The sequence below is a fragment of the Manis pentadactyla genome, chromosome 16, assembly GCF_030020395.1.
Source record: "Manis pentadactyla isolate mManPen7 chromosome 16, mManPen7.hap1, whole genome shotgun sequence".
Lineage (NCBI taxonomy): Eukaryota > Metazoa > Chordata > Mammalia > Pholidota > Manidae > Manis > Manis pentadactyla.
In genome coordinates, this window is record NC_080034.1 from 71,922,550 (window position 1) to 71,944,753 (window position 22,204).

General features: G+C 39.8%; 1 protein-coding gene across 1 annotated transcript in view; it reads right to left on the reverse strand.

The window, feature by feature from the left end:
• The window catches only part of LOC130681277 (bromodomain adjacent to zinc finger domain protein 2B-like), a 105,658-nt gene that overhangs the window by 78,855 nt on the left and 4,599 nt on the right, over positions 1-22,204 (reverse strand). The window contains exons 2-3 of the mRNA XM_057493916.1: positions 10,402-10,537; positions 9,874-9,995 (exon numbers count right to left, since the gene is read on the reverse strand). Of these exons, the coding sequence (XP_057349899.1) occupies positions 9,874-9,930 (57 nt within the window). The 5' untranslated portion in view covers positions 9,931-9,995; positions 10,402-10,537. The remainder of the gene's footprint in view (positions 1-9,873; positions 9,996-10,401; positions 10,538-22,204) is intronic.

The following is a 22,204-nucleotide window of genomic DNA, read 5'->3' on the forward strand; positions in this document are numbered from 1 at the left end:
TCTGCCCCTTTACAGTGCAGTTTTCTCTCTACTCCTGGCCACAGGCAACTAGTAATTTGCTTTTTGACAACGTAGTTTTCTTTTCCTGTAAATTTATAAAATGGGAACCATGCAATATGTACACTATTTCATCTGACTTCTTTCTTTCAGCCTAATTAGTTTAAGATTCATTGATAATGTGTGTATCAACACTTCTTTTTCTTTTTATTAGAAAGTGGTATTTCCTTATAGAGATGTACCACTTTTCAAAATCCACTCTCCAGTTAGTGGGTATTATTTCTAGTTTCGGGCTATTGTGAATGAAGCCACTATGAACATTTGAGGCATTTCCATGTGGGTATATTTTTCCATTTGTCTTAGGTAAGTACTAAGAAGTGGGATTGCTAGGAGATACAGTGTTTATTTTTAGGAATTTCTAAAGTGCTTGTATTGTCTCATATTCCCACTTGCAATGTTGAGAGTTCCAAATGCTTCAAACTCTTGCCAACGTTTGTTATTATTAGTCTTTAAATGTAGCCATTGAATGGGTTAGTCTACTGGTATGTATTTATGCTTTTAATTTGCATTTTGAGATAATCCCATTTATCAATCTTTAATTTATGCATTGCGCTTTGGTGCCAAGAACTCTTCCCCTTCTCCTACTCCTGAATAGTTCTGTGTTCTCTTCTGAAACTCTTACACTTCACATGTTGGCTTATGATCAATTTTGAGTTCATTTTGTTTGTTTGTTTGAGAGGGCATCTCTCATATTTCTTGATCCAATGGTGGTTAACAATAAAATTCTGTATAGGGGACTCAATGCACAATCATTAATCCACCCCAAGCCTAATTCTCAACAGTCTCCAATCTTCTGAAGCATAACGAACAAGTTCTTACATGGTGAACAACTTCTTACATAGTGAATAAGTTCTTACATGGTGAACAGTGCAAGGGCAGTGATATAACAGAAACTTTCAGTTTTGATCACGCATCATGAACTATAAACAATCAAGTCAGATTTGATTTTTATACTTGATTTATATGTGAATCCCACATTTCTCCCTTATTATTATTATCTTTTTTTTAGATAAAATGCTGGAGTGGTAGGTAGATGCAAGATAAAGGTAGAAAACATAATTTAGTGCTCTAAGAGGGCAAATGTAGATGATCAGGTCTGTGCCTGTAGACTGAGTGTTAATCCAATCTAGACAAGGGCGACAAAACATCCATGTATGCAGAAGATTTCTCTCAAAACAGGGGGGGTGAAGTTCTAAGCCGCACCTCTGTTGATCCCCAATTTCTCACCTGATGGCCCCCCTGCGACTGTGCCTGTCTTAGGTTGTTCCTCCCTTGAGGAATCTTACCCGTCTCTGGCTAACCAGTCATCTTCCGGGGCCATACAGGGAAATGTAAAGTTGGTGAGAGAGAAGCAATATTGTTTGACAAGGTTAGCTTTTTACTTCTTTGCAGATTTATGCCCTGTGGCTTCTATGCCCAGCATTTGTCTTCAGGTATCTTTACCACTTGGAAGAACTATGATACTCGGTAAATTTGATATGAGGCACGAATTCTATTTAAGGGTTGTAATTAGGAAGGAAGAAGAAAAGCTACAGAAGTAGCAGACGGAAGAAAACATGGGAAGATTGATTATTTCTTTGACATATCTTCTTGTAGAGTAACGTAAGCATGTACAGGTTTTATCAAACTACTAATTAAATTGCATACACACATAACAATAATAGGAATACAGCTACATAACAAAAGCAGACCTACAATTACCAGCCATATCCCTTACTGAGATTTTTTTTGCTGTTGTTTTGTTCTTTAAGTTTTAGTATCACCAAACCTTTGCTTCAAGTATTTCCTCTCAGATCTGCAGTCCTAGGCAACTGTCAATTTCTCACATTAATATTTGGGATGCCTAGCACTTCCTGACTGATCAATGTTATATAAATGAATGAATGAACTTACATTTTTCACAATTGGAAACTGTACCTATTCTAGGCCTTGCCTGAAATACCTGTGGTGAATGTTTTAAACCTGGATTAAGGTGTCTGGTCTGACGGTTTTAGGTCTGTTAGTCATTCAGTGAATTGATCATTTACCAAATTATTTCTGGCTAAACAATTTTCAGTAAATTTAACTATAGCTCAAATAAAACAATGTTACCTTCTTTTTTTAAAAAAACCACCTTTCTATTTGTAAGTGTACTTCCAGAATCCCTTATTTCCTGGTAATTAGTTTATAAAAAGACTTTTGGAATATCTTACCTAAAAGAGAATTAATCTTAAAGGCCTGCTTATATATATATATATATTCTTCACATTGCAGATGAGGGAATTAAGGCCTAGAAAAGTAGGCTACAGAGGGGATTCTGAAAAGACCGTGGCAGAAAAACCCTGGGATCACCTCTTCTCATGTACACACCTAGGAAACTACATGCAATATGCCCCACTCTGGAAATAACCTAAAGACAAAACAGAATTTCCATAGCTAATGACAAGAAGAGGCCACACTGAGAAGGGTAAAAGGGCAGAGCTGTGGTCAGCCCCATCTCCTGTCCTGCCCCACCCCCCATGAATGAGAGGGAGCAGGCATGGGGGGTGAGGGGATGAAGCCTACACCAGGGCCGCCCCAGGAAGATGAGCCCTCTGGCTTTGAGAATCAGTGTGGCTGAACTCTGGGACGGCCAGAGGACTCTCGGAGGCCTAGCCTCTGCTCCTGGAGGACGGGTGTGCTGATGATCCATCTGAGACCCAGCAGTTTGAAAAGCACCTAAATTATATGTGATTTATGGATTAACATTGGGATGTGTGTCAGAGGGATGGGATATGCTGGAGATGTATCCAGGGGAAGAGGGGCTGTGGGGTGCCATTTTTTCTTGCCGTCCCTCAGCCTAGCTGGCCGGACACTTACAGGAGTCTGTTCTGACACTCTCTGTGGTACTCAGCAAAGGCCGTCCTAAGAGGGAAGTATACTGCGATACAGGCCTACCTCAGAAAAGAGGAACAGTCCCATATAAACAGTCTAAACTCACAGTGAAACTACAAAAAGATGAACAAATGAGGGCCAAAGTCAGCAGAAGGAGGGACATAAGATTAGAGCACAAATACATAAAATCGAGAAAGATAAAACAGAAAGAATCAATGAAAGTGGGAGCTGTTTCTTAGAGAAAATAAACAAAATAGGTAAGTCCCTAGCCAGACTTAACAAGAAAAAAAGGACTCTACACAAGTAAGCAGAATCAGAAATGATAAAGGAAGAATCACTATGGGCACCACAAAAATACAAAGAATGATGAGAGAATACTATGAAAAATCATATGCTAACAAACTGGATAACCTAGAAAAAATGGACAACTTTCTAGAAAAATACAACCTTCCAAGACTGACTCAAGAAAAACAGAAAATCTGAACAGACCAATTACCAGCAACAAAACTGAACTGGTAATCAAAAAACTACCTAAAGAACAAAACCCCCAGATCAGATGCCTAAACCACTGAATTTAATGAAACGTTTAGAGAAGACCTAACACCCATCCTCCTTAGTTTGCCAAAAAGTAGAGGAGGAGGGAATACTCCCAAACTCATTCTATGATGCCAGCATCACTCTAATACCAAAACCATGCAAAGACACCACAAAATAAAGAAAATTACACACCAATATCCCTGATGAACATAGATGAAAAAATACTCAACAAAATATTAGCAAACAGAATTCAAAATTATCATCAAAAAGATCATCCACCATGATCAAGTAGCATTTATTCCAGGAGTTCAAGGAAGGTACAATATGAGAAAAGCCATTAACAGAAAGAAGGACAAAAACCACATGATCATCTACATGGACGTTGAAAAAGCATTCGACAAACTTCAACATCCACTCATGATATAAACTCTCAACAAAATGAGTATAGAGGGCAAGTACCCTCAACATAATAAAGGCCATATATGATAAACCGACAGCTACCATCATAGTAAACAGCGAGAAGCTGAAAGTCTTTCCTTTTAAGATCAGGAACAAGACAAGGATTCCCACCCTTCTCACTTTTATTCAACATAGTTATGGAGGTCCTTGCCACAGCAATTAGACAACACACAGAAATAAAGGGCATCCAGATTGGTAAGGAAGAAGTTAAACTTTCACTGTTTGCAGATGACATGATATTGTACATCAAAAGCCCTAAATAATCCACTTCAAAACTGCTGGATCTAATATCTGAATTCAGCGAATTTGCAGGATACAAAACTAATACACAGAAATCTCTTGCATTCCTATACACTAACGATAAACGAGCAGAAATAGAAATCAGGAAAACAATTCCATTCACATTTACATCAAAAACAATAAAATACCGAGGAATAAACCTAACCACGAAGTAAAAGACATATACTCTGAAAACTACAAGACACTCAGGAGAGAAATTAAAGAAGATACCAACAAATGGAAACACATCCTGTGATCAAGGATAGGAAGAAATAATACTGTCAAAACGGCCATCTTGCCTAAAGCAATCTACAGATTCAATGCAATCTCTATCAAAATACCAACAGCATTCTTCAATGAACTATAGCAAATAGTTCTAAAATTTGTATGGAACCATAGAGAACTCAAATAGCCAAAACAATCCTGAGAACAAAGAAAAAGTGGAGGGTTGGGGGGATCATTCTCCCCGACTTCAAGCTCTACTACAAAGCCACAGTAATTAAGACAATTTGGTACGGGCACAAGAACAGACCCGTGCAACAATGGAACAGACAAGAGAACCCGGATATCAACCCAAGCATATATGACCAATTAATATAAAATTAAGGAGGCATGGACACACAATGGGGAAATGACAGCTTCTTCAACAACTGGTGTTGGCAGAACTGGGCAGCTACATGCAAGAGAATGAACCTGGATTGTTGTCTAATCCCATACACAAAAGCAAACTCAAAATGGATCAAAGACCTGAATGTAAGTCGTGAAACCATAAAACTCTTAAGAAGAAAACATAGCCAAAAAATCTCTTGAATATAAACATGAGCAACTTTTTCTTGAACTCATCTCCTCAGGCAAGGGAAACAAAATAAAAAATGAACAAATGGGACTGCATCATGTTAAAAAGCTTCTGTACAGAAAAGGACACCATCAGCAGAACAAAAATGCATCCTAGAGTATGGGAGAATATATTTGTAAATGACATATCCAACAAGAGGTTATCATCCAAAATACATGACTCACACACCTCAACACCCAAAAAGGAAATAACCGTTCTAAAAAATAGGTGGAAGATATGAACAGACACTTCGCCAAAGAAGAAATTCAGATGGCAATCAGGCACATGAAAAGATGCTCCACATTGCTAATTATCAGGGATATACAAATTAAAACCACAATATTCACCTCATACCAGTTAGGATGACCAACATCAAAAGATCAGGAACAACAAATGCTGGCGAGGATGGGGAGAAAGAGGAACAGTCCCACACTGCTGGTGGGAATGTAAAGTAGTTCAAGCACGGTGGAAAGTAGTATGGAGGTTCCTCAAAAAACTCAAAATAGAAATACCATGTAACCTGGGAATTCCACTCCTAGGAATGTACATAAAGAAAACAAATTCTCAGGTTCAAAAAGACATATGCAACCCCCCTCCCCCATGTTTATTGCAGCACTATTTACAATAGCCAAGAAATGGAAGCAACCTAAGTGTCCATCAGTAGATGAATGGATAAAGAGGAGTATTCTATATACACAATAGAATACTATCCAACCATAAGAAAGAAGCAAATCCCACCATGTGCAAAAACATGGATGGAGCTAGAGGGTATTATGCTCAGTGACATAAGCCAGGTGGAGAAAGACAAGTACCAAATGATTTCACTCATCTGTGCAGTGTTAACAACCAAGCAAAAACTGAAGGAACATAGCAGCAGCAGACTCACAGAACCCGACACTGGACTAATGGTTACCAAAGGGAAAGGGACTGGCGAGAGTGGGTGGGAAGGTAGGGAGAAGGGGAGTAATGGGCATTACAATTAGCACCCATAGCATAGTCGGGGGAACGAGGAAGACAGTAAAGCACAGAGAAGAGAAGTAGTGACTCTATAGCATCTTAGTACACAGATGGACAGTGACTGTAATGTGGTATGTGGTGGGGACGTGATAATGGGGGGGATCTAGTAAGCACAATGTTGCTCATGTGATTGTGTATTAATGATACCAAAATAAAATAAATAAATATTTGATGAAAGAATAAATGAATGAAAAAAAGGAGAACACTTGCTGTACATGAGATTCTGGTAGTCGGAGAGCTTCGCTGGAGAATTCTACCAAACTCTTAAAGAATTCATGTCAATCTTTCCCAAAATCTTCGAAAAAACTGAAGAGTACAGAGCACTTCCAAGCTCACTCTATGAGGCCACCACTACCCTGACATCAATCCAGATTAGGATGCCATGAAAAAACATGACTGCAGACCAATATTCTTATTGAAAATAGATGCAAAATTCTTAGTGAGGTCATGAAAATGACAGAAAGTCTATGGTCCAGAATGCAGACATATTTTTCTCATAGTTGATGCACTTACTGATATTTAAAGCTGGTCTGCAGGTAAGAATTATCAACAATTTTGATTTTCTAATGTGGGTCATGTAGGATTTCTGTGGTAAATTATGCCTCTAATTGGAAAAATACAGTGGACAATTTTCTATGATGGTGCAAATGTAGTGGTGCAGTGACCACTGGAAAATCTGAATGAAGGAATATCAGGGATATTGCAGGTTTTCTGTAAGTCTGAAATTATCTGAAAACACTCTTCTAAATGACTGTGTTAATACTATGCCATTAAGTCAATCTGACCACAAAATACGTTACAGACGAAGAGCTTGATTTACCCCAGATGAACCAAGTTGTAAAGCTAAACCTAATCAACCTTGTAAGAAACTGAACATTTAGAAGGCAGTACATGAGTATTGTATTGTTACTGTACCTTCAGTGTGACGGATAATTTGTGGAGCCTGAGGAAACACTGAGAACTTTAAACCCCTTTTTCTATCATGACGCCTTTCCTCACCTGGCTGCTATGAAAACTCTCGAACCCTTGCCACAGGGCACAAGACAGGGACAAGGGCATTCCCTCTTACTGCCGCTCCTCCCGTTAAGGCCCATGGCGCCCCCAAACTACTGCATCCAGTCCTCTCCACGAGGCTGACGGAGGACAGAAGCTGGGGTCTCAGCTGTCATTTTGCTTCTTGCATGGTGCTGCTCTGAGTCTGTCCCTGCAGGTATGACCCAGCAGCATGAAGAGGGGACTGGAGAGAGAGAATCACCACTCTGGCTCTGTTGGGGTGGGATTCTCTAAGGACAAATTACCGGGCAAGCGGCAGGAAGGAGCAACGTGACCTTGAGGGGAATTCATGGTGCAGAGGTATGTGGGCTATGTGATGAACAGACATCCCCTGTGCTGCCGTAGGGGACTACATGGAATTGGTGCACTTTGACACAGGTTAACATGACTCAAAAGTTAATACATGGAATATCAAAGGAGAATATACACTATGCTGAATCCAAATCTTGATACAAAATATTACTAAATTCTATGCAAATTAGCACTCTGGAATGGTATTTTGAGTACTGGAAATAAATTTTAGGTGTCTCCTGATAATTTTAAGACTCTCCTGAAAACTGACAATTTAACCAAGCAGCATGATTATAAGTTCACTCGTTTTTAAAAACACAATGAGACGATATAAATTTGGAAGTATGTTGTACGAATGTAAAACTTTAATAAGGCACACGTATATACTTCATGAATTTGAAAATTAAAAACAGTAAATTGAAAATGTTTCTGGCTTTAGTACAAATATGTAAACTTGAAATATTACATTGTGAGATATAATACATACGCTCTTTAAATATTTAAGAGAAATTCAATTATTCCAAGGTCATAGGAAATTAACCATTATGAGAATTAATAGAAGCATTGGTAGAAAGCATCTGAATTCCATGGTCAGATACTGTCCACAATTCAAGCAATCCCTGAATGTACACCTACTAACCCTGTGTGTGAATCTGTGTCAGGCTTCCTCAATTAAAGCAATTCAGAAGAAGTAAATCCTACAGCAAGCTATAGGTTTTATAGACATAGAAACCCTTGTAAAATAAGGATTCTATACAATACTTATGAGAAACTAAAACAAAACCCCTGTGAATAGTCCAGAAAATTTTAGATTCCTTTAGTAATTAAGAAAACTCCCTCAGGAGTTCTAACACGTAAAATACACAGTGCTAAACTCAGAAGCACGCTGGCACAGACAGACTCTCAAACTTAATGCACTTGATCATGATGAGATGATCCTATGAATCATAAACAAATGGTTAAAAAACAGCTCTAGTGAAAAACCAGGACAATATGTAATTCCTCATGATTGTTAGAATGCCTGTCATCTAGCTTACCAATAAAGAACATTAGGTAGAAAGTATATTAGAGGAATGTAAAGCTAAAGCAAGGTTTATGTACATTTTTTCTGAAGCTCAAAATAGACCAAAAAAGTAAAGGAATGTGCATGCTAAAAAGAAACTTGAACTTGCAATTATTACAAGAAGGAAGCACATGAAATAGGAAGGAGATTAGAAACATCTCACTGTTATCTCAGAAACCAAGATACACAAAAGTAAAGTACCTTCAGATTTCTACTTGGAATCTAAGAAATCTGTTTTCCATAAATGCATGTCATTTAGAAAAAGCATCCAATGTTTTGGCTCTTAAGCGTTACGGTGATTTCAGTCCTAAAGGTGTTTTGTGACTGCACAGGCATTCCCTGTCTAATAAAGGCCCTCAGACATCTCAATGATATACAAGACTGGGTCCATCAATTATGACCCACAGTATGGGAATCAGAATGTGTAAGTTAAGATGAAAGAAAATGGGGTTTGCAAACCAAGGTAAAGCAAACTAAAATGGCCCAGGACTCTGATTTCCCCCTCAAGGCCACAGACTGACTCTTGACTCACGTATCCTTGACTTGTTTTACAGGTATTTAGGCTCCACCAGACGAGCCACCTCCTGACAATGAGCAAGTGAACTCTAGCCTCAGTGGCGCCAGAAGGCTGACAGCTAACACTCCTCAAACAGTCCCGTCACCTCACCACGGACCCGTCAGAACAATGCCACAAGCTCATCACACATCCTGCAACCCTTTCCCATAACCTTTATAAGCCCTTGCTTGTAAGCCAATAGTGAGTGCAGGGCTTCAAACTTTAGCTATCCGTTCTCCTTGCTTGGGGAACGCCCACCTTCTTTCCCTATGTTAAAAAAAACCACATCCCAAAGTCAGGGTTTGGTTTCACTGCTCAGGTCAGTGTTTGGCTTTGCTGTATGCTGACTGAGTGGAAACAGGTGTGTCTCATTTGGTAACAACTTCACCTTAGATGGTGTTGAGCAGCATCCAGTAGGTGGCATGGAGACAAAAGACATCATCGTATTTTGTTCTAAACCTGATTCATAAAATTTGCTCACTCAAATCATGTATCAAAATAGATAGATGTTCCCTTGGTTAATTTATGCATGTTTTTAACAAATACATTCACACAGAGGTCTGGCAAAGAACATATTAGTGAAGGAAGTTAATTTTTTAAAATTATGTTCAACACTCATTCAGGAGAAATCATCAAGCACAATGATTATCCCATTTGAAAATGACAAGCCACAAGGGATATCAACATATTGATAAGTTAGCTTTTCAAAAGCTAGGGACATAAAAGCATACTAAATTCTGGTTTGGTATCAATAAAATAGTAGAACTCAAAATAATGTTCTGAATTTTAATGTACTTAAACTTCCACTTTTCAGTGGATCTCAATTACTTTAATGTTGGAAAAGTAACAATACAGGTGAGTGAAGGGACTTACTAGGGTGTGACTTTTTCCTCTTTGCCTCAGGTTCCAGGGAAGACTGGCTGGTCCCATTTCTTGATATGAATTTTATGACTGTGTATATGATGCTGAAGTGGCATTTCTCTACAGAAACAATCCTGAATCAAAACGATACAGAATAATATAAAGTTAATCCTTAGAAACCCTCAGTGAATGAGGAACATTGCGCATTAATTATTACGGGGTCAGATCCTTAAAGATGATTCACACAAGGGCACAAAGCTCTAAGAGCTGGCTCATTCCTCACTTGATCTGCTTCCATAAAGCATTTTAAATTCACAAAATATTATTCTTTCTGGGCACACACTATGCCCCAGACCCTGGAGCTATTACATAATCTAATTCTGGTCTTTCATAACAGTTTTATTGTATAGATAACACCAGCCCTATTTACCTAAGAAATTTTATGCAACACACGTAAAAAAAAATGTTACAATACTATATGAGAATTTAATAAAGAAATCATCTAGGAATATGACAGAAAATGGCCGGTTCTGTACTCACTCCTTACAGAAACATCCAGAAGAAATCATGGCAAAGCCCCATCTGCAGGTGTCAGGACCCCAACACAGGACGCATTTTCCTCCTGGTGGACTGGGCTCCCAAGGCATCCCAAAGTTGCAGCCCAGCCTCCTGGGTCCTGCACATACAAAAGCTCAAGTCTTCACTCTAGCAAAGGTACCAGAGTGCACAGGATGAGCACACGTGCTCAATGCGTGCCAGAAAAGGCAGGTTCAGGCATCCCATAGCTCAAACATAGTCACTACTGATGGCTGGGCCCCTTCTGAGAAGTCCTGGTAAAGGGCTCAAATCCAATATATGATTATTCAGTGAAAAATATATGGTTAGGTTAAAACAGAAATTGAGCCTGATGCTCTGTGCCCAGATGGGATTTTACACATATACCATAAACTTAAGAGCAAAGTGAACATAAAAAATTCTGATTTTCAGTCAAACATTAACATATGATGGGAATTTGTTAGAAACAGTATCATTTATATCCACCACAACCAAAAAATGCAAAAATACAAATGCTCAAATATAAATGCAACAAAATACTTATAGATCTCTGGGGAAAAACATGTGAAACATTTTTGACAGCAATGAAAGAAAAAACAAAACAACAGAGATATACTGCCAATGATCAAAATTCCATTACTAAGATGTCCATTTTCCTCAAATGGACTTAGAGCCCCCAAGTAATCCCAACAATAACCTTACCACACTATATTGCAGGAAGTGACAATTCATTTGAATACCTGTTCATCTATACAATGATAAAGAAGAAGTTGCACTCAAATGTTAAAATTTCAAGCTTAATTGCACAGCTGCAATAATTAAAGGAACATATTTAAAATGAATACACACAGGGCCTCTCTTGTCCCCTCCAGGTGTGAGCCACGAGCTCTGTCCTTTCGCTTTATCTCTAAATAAAAGCCTGTACCTTGCTCTCCTACCTTGAGTGTTTGTGAAGCTCATTCTTCGACTTCGTGAGCAAAAACCCCGGCATCGGAGTAACCCCAAACAACAAGTCTCCCAACCACAAAAGCACTGACACCTTCTCTGCCCTGACAGAAACCACTGAAGAAACAGAACTTGACAGCCCTTGACTGAGACTTCATGGTAACTGTCCAAAGCAGCGATTTCATCCTAATGGATCCAGAAGATGACTGAGAAATTAGATTTTGCCTTGCTATTTAAAAATCTTCAAACTAACTACCAAACTTCTAGAAAAAAAATAACACAGCACGTCTTCCTAGTTGCCCTGTTTCTTATCTGTGCTCCAACAACAAGGACCCTCCTGGCTGCAAGTGGATAACAGACTTGCCAAGCATGTAACTCCAATTTCAGGAGGCAAGCAACTTACATATTAGAAAGTTATAAAACTGCACTAGATTAAGTGAACAAATTGTATTTCCATTCTACAGTATTACCCTGATCTGTAAGCCTGTCTTCATTAGCCTGAATATTTTCAAACACCTAAAACTCAACTAGTTCTAACCACCTGCTTTACCAGTCAAAACCAAATGCGTGCTTGACACCCTCCATTTAAAAAACCCAGCTGTCTTGATGTTGATGTCTAGAACAAACACGTACCAGAGGTTTCCACAGGTCATTCACCCTTCTATTGGGCAGGTGTGTTAAGATGAAACTTATGACTTAAATGTCAAGCCACACTATAAATTGCACTTCTTTTCTCCTGATTAATAAAATAAAAGTAAATAAATAAATAAATACACACAAATAAATGAACTAGAACAGACAGTTCACAAATGGACCCAACAGATTACAGAATCTTGAACCTCGCCAAAGAAATGAAAGCACTTCCACACAGAAAACAGGGCCTTTAGACTTTATTCTTCCATTTGCTTATTTAGAGTTCACCAACATCAACAAATGGAGACGAGGCAAAAGGATGGCCATGTGTAAATGAATAGACAGCTCAAGTCAGAAATGAAAGAAAAGCTACAACTGACACAACAGAAACACAAAGGACTGCAAGAGGCTGTTGTAAGAAGCTCCTAGAAATGCACGATATTCCAAAACTGAACCAGACAGAAGAAATAGAAAATCTCCACTGACAGATTAACAGTAATGAACTGCACTGATAATCAAAAAAAAAAAAAAAAACACTGTTTACAAAGTCAAGGACCAGATGGTTTTAAAAAATTACTTCCACCAAACATTTAAAGTACAGTTAACATTTACCTTTCTCAAACTACTTCTAAACATTGAAAAGGAAGGAAACTTCACACCTTTTTATTAGATCAGCATCACCCCAATACCAAATCCAACAAAAACAGAACAAAAAAGGAACACTAAGACACCACCATCCTTGGTGAACACATTTGTGAAAATCCTCAAAAAAATTAGCAGCAAACTGAATTAAAAAATACATTACAAAACTCATTAACCAAGAACAAGTAGGATTTATTCCAGGGATGCAAAGATGGTGAAGTATCTGCAAATCAATGTGACACATCCCATTAACAAAAGGAAGGACAAAAACGATTGTCATCACAATAGGTACTAAAAAGGATCACAAAACCCAACATGCTTTTATGCTAAAAACTCAACAAAGTGTGTAGAGAGGGAACATACATCAACATAACAACGGCCATATATGGCAAACTCACAGCTGCCATCACACTGAATTGCAAAAAGTTGAAAGCTTATCCTCTAAGGTCAGGAGCAAGGCCAGAATGCCCACTGTCACTTTTATTAAACATAGTCCTGAAAGTCCTAGCCACGGCAACCAGACAAGTAAAAGGCATCCAAGCTGGCAAGGAAGAAGTCAAATTGCCCCTACTTACAGGTGACATGATACTGTATAGACAAAACCCTAAAACCTGCATCAAAAAACTACTAGAATTAATAAATGAACTCAGTAAAAGTCACAGCAAACAAAACCAATGCGCAAAAATCTGCCACATTTACACATACAAATGAACTACCAGGAAGAGATTTAAGAAAGAATCCCATTTATGATTGCCTCAAAAAGGATAAAATCACTGGGAATAAAATTCAACCAAGGCAGATAAAGACCTGTACTCTCAAAACTCTAAGACACTGATGAAAGAAACTGAGGAAGACACAAATAAATGGAAAGCTCTCCAGTGCTCCTGGATAGGATGAATGAATATTGTTAAATTGGCCATATTATCCAAAGCAACCTACAGATTCGATGCAATTCCTATAAAAAAACCAAACGCATTTTTCACTCAACTAGAGGAAAAGATCCTAAAATTTATATGCAACCTCAAAAGACCCTGAAGAGCCAAAGAAACCTTGACAATGAAGAACAATGCTGGGGGTAAACAGCTATACTACAAAGCTGCAGTGAATTAAACAGTATGGTACTGACACAAGAATATATGAATCAATGGAACTGAACAGATAACTAAGAAGTAAACCCACACTTATATGGTCAATTAAAATATGACAAAAGAGGCAAGAATATACAATGGGGAAAAGACAGTCTCTTCAATAAATGGTGCTGGGAAAACCAGACATCTACATGCAGGAGAATGGTATTGCATCACTGTCTAACATCATGCACAAAACTTAATTCAAAATGGATTAAATACCTAAAGGCATGAAAGCACAAAACTTTTTAAAGAAAAGATGGGCATGAATCTCTTGAAAATCAGCAAGAGTAAATTTTTTCTCGACACACCTCCCCAGGCAAGGGAAACTAAAGAAAGAATAAACAAGAGGGGCTTCATCGATGTAAAGTTTCTGTAGAGTAAAGGACAACATCGACAAAATGAAAAGGCAACTTACTGTAAGGAAGAACATATCTGAAAGTGATATATCTGATAAGGGGCTGACATCCAATATATATTGGATAAATATACTACAAAACAAAGAACCCATTAAAATATGGGCAGAGAACCGGAAGAGACATTTCCCAAAGAGGGCATACAGATGGCCTACAGTCACATGAAAAGATGCTCCACATCACTAATCATCAGGCAAATGCAAATTAAAACCACGAGGGGACTCACTCAAGATGGCGACGTGAGTAGGGCAACAGAAATATCCTCCCAAAACCATATAGATTTTGAAAATACACCAAATGCAACTACTCCTAAAAGAGAGTCCAGAAGATACAGGACAACAGCCAGGCTACACCTACATCTGCAAGAACTCAGCATCTCACGAAAAGGGTAAGATACAAAACTGCAATATGGTGGGGCCCGTGCACTCCCCCCACCACAGCTCACTGGGGTGAGGAAGAGCATCAGCCTGGGGAGGGAGTGCAAGCAGAGGACTGCTCAACAACCAGCCCTTGTAATCTGCACTGGGAGCACAGACCCACATAGCACGGTGTACGGGATATGACAGAAATGGGAAAGTAAATTCCGAGAAGGAGACCATGAACAGGTCCCCACAGCCGGCTGCCCTGGAACAAAAGAAAAGCAGGCACGTTAAAAGTCGTAAGGGGACAAGGGTTTAACAGGTGGACTAAATCGTCCTGGCACACACAGAAAAGCAGGCTGGGAATGTGAAGGAACGTCAGGTGCCCTAAACCCCTGGGTAGCAACACAGCTCCGAAGCCCATCATAGCGATAAGCAGCCTGTTCATTCTCCCCGGTGGGCACTGCAAGCAAACCACTGAAGCACCATTGCTGCAGACCAGCAGGGGAGCAGCCCCACTCACAGCAACCACACAGAATCTTCTCCCAGCGCACACCTAAACGAGTCAGAGTCAGAGCCAGAAACTGCCCCCTGTGCGCAGCAGCTGCCTGGCACAAGCTTAATGAAGCCGGTGCAAAGACCAGAAGTCACAAAGGGGTGCCTTTCTCGCAGGAGAACACATGCAGCTCGCCTGCAACCCCTGCCAGTGCCTAAGGCGATCCTGAGGGCCGCCCCACCCAAGGTAGCTCAGGGGATTAACCCAGAGACTGCTCCCTGTGTGCAGTTAACGGGCACAGGAAGCAGAGAAGGGAAAGGTTACCAGAAAACAGGAAGGGACTCTCTTCTCCCACCTGACACACATACCACTCGCCAGTGATCACTTCTATCACCGTGAAAAGGAAGAACAACCTGGTTCAGTCCAAAATCACTCAAATTCCAGAGAGAGAGCCTGGTGAGACAAGTATAACCAGTCTTCCTAAAAAAGAATTCAAAATAAAAGTCATAACCAGGCTCATGGAGTTCCAGAGAAATATGCAGGAGCTCAGGGATGAATTCTGGAGGGAGACAACAGAAATGAAACAAACAATGGAAGGACTTAAGAGCAGACTGGATGAGGTGCAAGAGATTGTTGATGGAATAGAAAACAGGAATACAGAGAAACTGAGGCAGAGACAGACAAAAGGATCTATAGGAATGAAAGAACACTTAGGAGAATTGTGTGACCAATGCAAATGGAATAATATTCGCATTATAGGGGTACCAAAAGAAGAGAGAGAAAATGAGATAGCAAGTGTCATTGAAGAAATAATTGATGAAAACTTCCCCAAGCTGGGGAAGGAAATAGTCTCAGACCATGGAAACCCACAGATTTCCCAACATAAGGGACCCAAGGAGAACAACACCAAGACACATAATAATTAAAATGGCAAAGATCAAAGGCAAGGACAGGGTAGTAAAAGCAGCCAGAGAAAAAAGATCACCTGCAAAGGAAAACCCATCAGGCTATTTTCACACTTCTCAACAGAAACCTTACAGGCCAGAAGAGAGTGGCATCATATATATAATGCATGAAACAGAAGGGCCTTGCACCAAGAATACTGTATCCAGCAAGATCATCACTTAAATTTGAAGGAGGGATTAAACAATTTCCAGATAAGCAAAAGTTGAGGGAATTTACCTTCCACAAACCACCTCTACACTGTATTTTAAAGGAACTGCTTTAGATGGAAGTACTCCTAAGGTTGAATAGATGGTACCAGAGAAAATAAAATCACACCAAAGAAAGCACAACAAATACTAACTAAAGCCAAAAAATAAAATCAGTTATCCACAAAAGGAGTTAAGGGAAACACAAGAGAGTACAGAATTAAACACCTAAAACACAGAGAGTGGAGGAGGTAGAAAAAGAAGGGAGGGAAATAAAGAATCATCACACTGTGTTTATAACAGCATAAGTGAGTTAATGTTAGACGATTAGATGGCAAAGAAGCTATCCTTGAACGTATGGTACCCACGAATGCAAAGCCTGCAATGGAAATAAGTACATATCTATCGATAATTACCCTGAATGTAAATGCAGGAAATGCACCAATCAAAAGACACAGAGGGAGGAGGAGCGAAGATGGTGGCGTGAGTAGAGTAGCCGAAATCTCCTCCCAAAACCACATATATTTTTGAAAATACAACAAATATAAATACTCCTAAAAGAGAGACCAGAAGATACAGTACAACAGCCAGACTACATCTACATCTGCGAGACCCTAGCGCCACACGAAGGGGGTAAGACACAAACCACGGCCCGGTGGGACCCGAGCGTGCCAATCACACCAGCTCCTTGGTGGGAGGAGAGGAGTCGGAGCAGGGAGGCAGAAGGAGCCGAGGACTGCTAAATACCCAGCCCCAGTCATCCACACTGGGAGCGGAGACACACAGTGCATGGTGTGCTGGACACTAGGGAAACAGAACAGTAAAACCTGCAAGTGGGTCAGCGCAGCTGGCGCCCCTGGGACAAAAGAAAAGCGAGGGCTTTTTTGAAAGTCTTTAAGGGACAGGGGCCCCACAGCTGGACGGAAGCGTCCTGGCGTGCTCAGCACAGAAGCTGGGAATCATGGGGAACTCTGGGCGCCCTAACCCCCTGGGCGGCAGTGGAGCTTGGAGGCCCCTCACGGCGATGAACAGCCTCCGGCACGTTCCCCCTCCGGCAAAGCTCTGCCACAGTGGAGCAGCAACCTGAGGCCGGCCACACCGAGAGCAGCCGCTCGGGCCAGACTTAGAGGCCACATCTGCATGCAGCTGCCCAGCACAAGCCACTAGGGGTCGCTGTTCTCACAGGAGACGAAGGCCACAAACTAGCAAGAAGGGATGTTCTCCCAGCTGACACATGCGCCAACTCCCCACAACTACCTCTATCGCCATGAAAAGTCAGAAGAATTTGATCAAGACCAGACTAACAGAGACAACCCCTGAGAAGGAGCTTGGGGGGACAGACCTAACCAATCTTCCTGAGAAAGAATTCAAAATAAAGGTCATGACCATGCTGATGGAGCTGCAGAGAAAAATGCAAGAGCTAATGGACAAAGTAGGGAGGGAGACTACAAAAATAAAACAATCTCTGGAAGGATGTTAATGAAGAATGGATGAGATGCAAAAAGCCATTGATGGAATAGAAACCAGAGAACAGGAACGCATAGAAGCTGACACAGAGAGAGATAAAAGGATCTCAAGGAATGAAACAATATTAAGAGAGCTATGTTACCAATCCAAAAGGAACAATATCCACATTATAGGGGTACCAGAAGAAGAGAGAGAAAAAGGGATAGAAAGTGTATTTCAAGAAATAATTGCTGAAAACTTCCCCAAACTGGGGGTGGAAATAATTGATCAGACCACGGAAGTACACAGAACTCCCAAAAGAAGGGACCCCAGGACGACAACACCAAGACACATAATAAATAAAATGGCAAAGATCTAGGACAAGGAGTTTCAAAGGCAGCTAGACAGAGGAAAAAGGGCACCTACAAAAGAAAACCCAACAGGCTATCATCAGACTTCTCAACAGAAACCTTACAGGCCAGAAGAGAATGGCATAATATATTCAATGCAATGAAACAGGAGGGCCTTGAACCAAGATTACTGTATCCAGCACGATTATCATTTAAATATGAAGGAGGGAGTAAACAATTCCCAGACAAGCAAAAGTTGACGGAATTTCCCTCCCACAAACCACCTCTACACGGTATTTTAGAGGGACTGCTCGACATGGCAGCACTCCTAAGGCTAAACAGATGTCACCAGAGAAAATAAAATCACAGCAAAGAAAGCAGACCAACCAAATACAAACTAAAGGCAAAAAATAAAATCAACTACCCACAAAAGCAGTCAAAGGAAACACAAAGGGGCACGCAATAAAACACCCAACATATAAAGAATGGAGGGGGAGGAATAAGAAGGGAGAGAAATAAAGAATCACCAGACAGTGCTCATAACACCACAATAGGCGAGTTAAGTGAGACAGTAAGATACTAAAGAACCTAACCTTGAACCTTTGGTAACCACAAATCTAAAGCCTGCAATGGCAATAAGTACATATCTTTCAATAGTCACCCTAAATGCAAATGGACTGAATGCACCAATCAAAAGACAGAGTAATAGAATGGATAAAAGAGCAAGACCCTTCTATATGCTACTTACAAGAGATGCACCTCAAACCCAAAGACATGCACAGACTAAAAGTCAAGGGATGGAAAAACATATTCCATCCAAACAGGGAGAAAAAAGCAGGTGTTGCACTACTGGTATCAGACAAAATAGACATCAAAACAAAGAAAGTCACAAGAGATAAAGAAGGACATCACATAATGATAAAGGGTCAGTCCAACAAGTGGATATAACCATTATAAATATATATGCACCCAACACAGCACACCAGCATATGTGAAACAAATACTAACAGAACCAAAGGAGGAAATAGAATGCAATGCGTTCATTTTGGCAGACTTCAACACACCACTCATTCCAAAGGATAGATGCACCAGACAGAAAATAAGTAAGGACATGGAGGCACTAAACAACGCACTAGAACACATGGACCTAATAGACATCTATAGAACTCTACATCCAAAAGCAACAGGATACACATTCTTCTGAAGTGCACATGGAACATTGTCCAGAATAGACCACATTGCTAGGCCACAAAAAGAGGCACAGTAAATTCAAAAAGATTGGAATCCTAACAACCAAATTTTCAGACCACAAAGGTATAAAGCAAGAAATACATTGTACAAAGAAAGCAAAAAAGCTCACAAACACATGGAGGCTTAACAACATGCTCCTAAATAATCAATGGATCAACAACAAAATTAAAATGGAGATCCAGCAACATATGGAAACAAATGACAACAACAACACAAAGTCCCAACTTCTGTGGGACGCAGCAAAAGCAGTCGTAAGAGGAAAGTATATAGCAAACCAGGCATATTTAAAGACGGAAGAACAATCCCAAATGAATAGTCTAATGTCACAAATATCGAAATTGGAAAAAGAAGAACAAATGAGGCCTAAAGTCAGCAGAAGGAAGGACATAATAAAGATCAGAGAAGAAATAAATAAAATTGAGAAGAATAAAACAACAGAAAAAAAATCAATGAAACCAAGAGCTCGTGCTTTGAGAAAATAAAAATAGATAAGGCTCTAGCCAGACTTAGTAAGAGAAAAAGAGAATCAACACACATCAACAAAATCAGAAACGAGAAAGAGAAAATAATGATGGACCCCATAGAAATACAAACAATTATTAGAGAATGCTATGAAAACCTATATGCTAACAAGCTGGAAAGCCTAGGAGAAATGGACAACTTCCTAGAAAAATAGTACCTTCCAAGACTGACCTAGAAAGAAACAGAAAATCTAAACAAACCAATTACCAGCAACGAAACAGAAGCGGTAATTACAAAACGACCCAAGTAAAAAAAACCCGGGCCAGATGGATTTACTTCAGAATTTTATCAGACATACAGAGAAGACACAATACCCATTCTCCTCAAAGTTTTCCAAAAATAGAAGAGGAGGGAATGCTAGCAAACTCATTCTATGAAGCCAACATCACCCTAATACCAAAACCAGGCAAAGACCCCACCAAAAAAGAAAACTACAGACCAATATCCCTGATGAACGTAGATGCAAAAATACTCAACAAAATATTAGCAAACCGAATTCAAAAATACCGCAAAAGGATCATATACCATGACCAAGTGGGATTCATCTCAGGGATGCAAGGATGGTACAACATTCAAAAATCCATCAACATCAGCCACCACTTCAACAAAATGAAGGACAAAAACCACATGATCATCTCCATAGATGCTGAAAAAGCATTCAACAGAAGTCAACATCCATTCATGATTAAAAACTCTCAACAAAATGGGCATTGAGGGCAAGTACCTCAACATAATAAAGGCCGTATATGACAAACCCACAGCTAACATCACATTGAAAAGCAAGAAACTAAAAGCTTCTCCTCTGAGATCGGGAACAACACAGGGATGCCCACTCTCCCCACTGTTATTCAACATAGTACTGGAGGTCCTAGCCACCGCAATTAGGCAAAACAAAAGAAATAAAAGGAATCCAGACTGGGAAACAAGAAGTTAAACTGTCACTATTTATAGATGACATGATATTGTATATAAAAAACCCTAAAGACTCCACCCCAAACCTACTAGAACTGATATCAGAATACAGCAAAGTTGCAGGATACAAAATCAACACACAGAAATCTGTGGCTTTCCTATACAACTACAATGAACTAATAGAAAGAGAAATCAGGAGAACAATTCCATTCACAATTACATCAAAAAGAATAAAATACCTCGGAATAAACCTAACCAAGGAAGTGAAAGACCTATACCCTGAAAACTATAAGACACTCTTAAGAGAAATTAAAGAGGACACTAGCAAATGGAAACCCATCCCATGATCTTGGCTAGGAGAAATTAATATCGTCAAAATGGCCGTCCTGCCCAAAGGAATATACAGATTTGATGCAATCCCTATCAAATTACCAACAACATTCTTCAACAAACTGGAACAAATACTTCAAAAATTCATATGGAAACACCAAAGACCGCAAATAGCCAAAGCAATCCTGAGAAGGAAGAATGAAGTGGGGGGGATCTCTCTCCCCAACTTCAAACTCTACTACAAAGCCACACTAATCAAGAGAATTTGGTACTGGCACAAGAACAGAGCCACAGACCAGTGGGACAGAATACAGACTCCAGACATTAACCCAAACATATATGATCAATTAACATACGATAAAGGAGCCATGGGCATAACAACAGGGAAATGACAGTCTCTCCAACAGATGGTGCTGGCAAAACTGGACAGCTACAAGTAAGAGAATGAAACTGGATCACTGTCTAACCCCATACACAAAAGGAAATTCAAAATGGATCAAAGACCTGAATGTAAGTCATGAAACCATAAAACTCCTAGGAAAAAACACAGGCAGAAATCTCTTAGACATAAACATGAGCAACTTCTTCATGAACATATCTCCCCGGGTAATGGAAACAAAAGCAAAAATGAATAAGTGGGACTATTTCAAGCTGAAAAGCTTCTGTACAGAAAAGGACACCATCAGTAGAACAAAAAGGTACCTTACAGTATGGGAGAATATATTCATAATGACATACCATGTTGACATCCAAAATATATAAAGATCTCATTCACCTCAACACACAGAAAGCAAATAATCCAATTAAAAAATGGGCAGTGGAGCTGAATAGACAGTTCTCTAAAGAAGAAATCCAGATGGCCAACAGGCACATGAAAAGATGCTCCACATCGCTTCTCATGAGAGAAATGCAAATTAAAACCACAAAGAGACATCACCTCATACCAGTAAGGATCGCCATCATTGAAAAGACAACAACAAATGTTGGCAACGTTCTCCATTGTGAAGAAAGGGGAGCCCTCCTACACTGCTGGTGGGAATGTAAATTAGTTCAACCATTGTGGAGAGCAGCATGGAGGTTGCTCAGAATTCTCAAAATAGAAATACCATTTGACCCAGGAATTCCACTTCTGGGAATTTACCCTAAGAATGCAGCACTCCAGTCTGAAAAAGACAGATGCACCCCTATGTTTATCGCTGCACTATTTA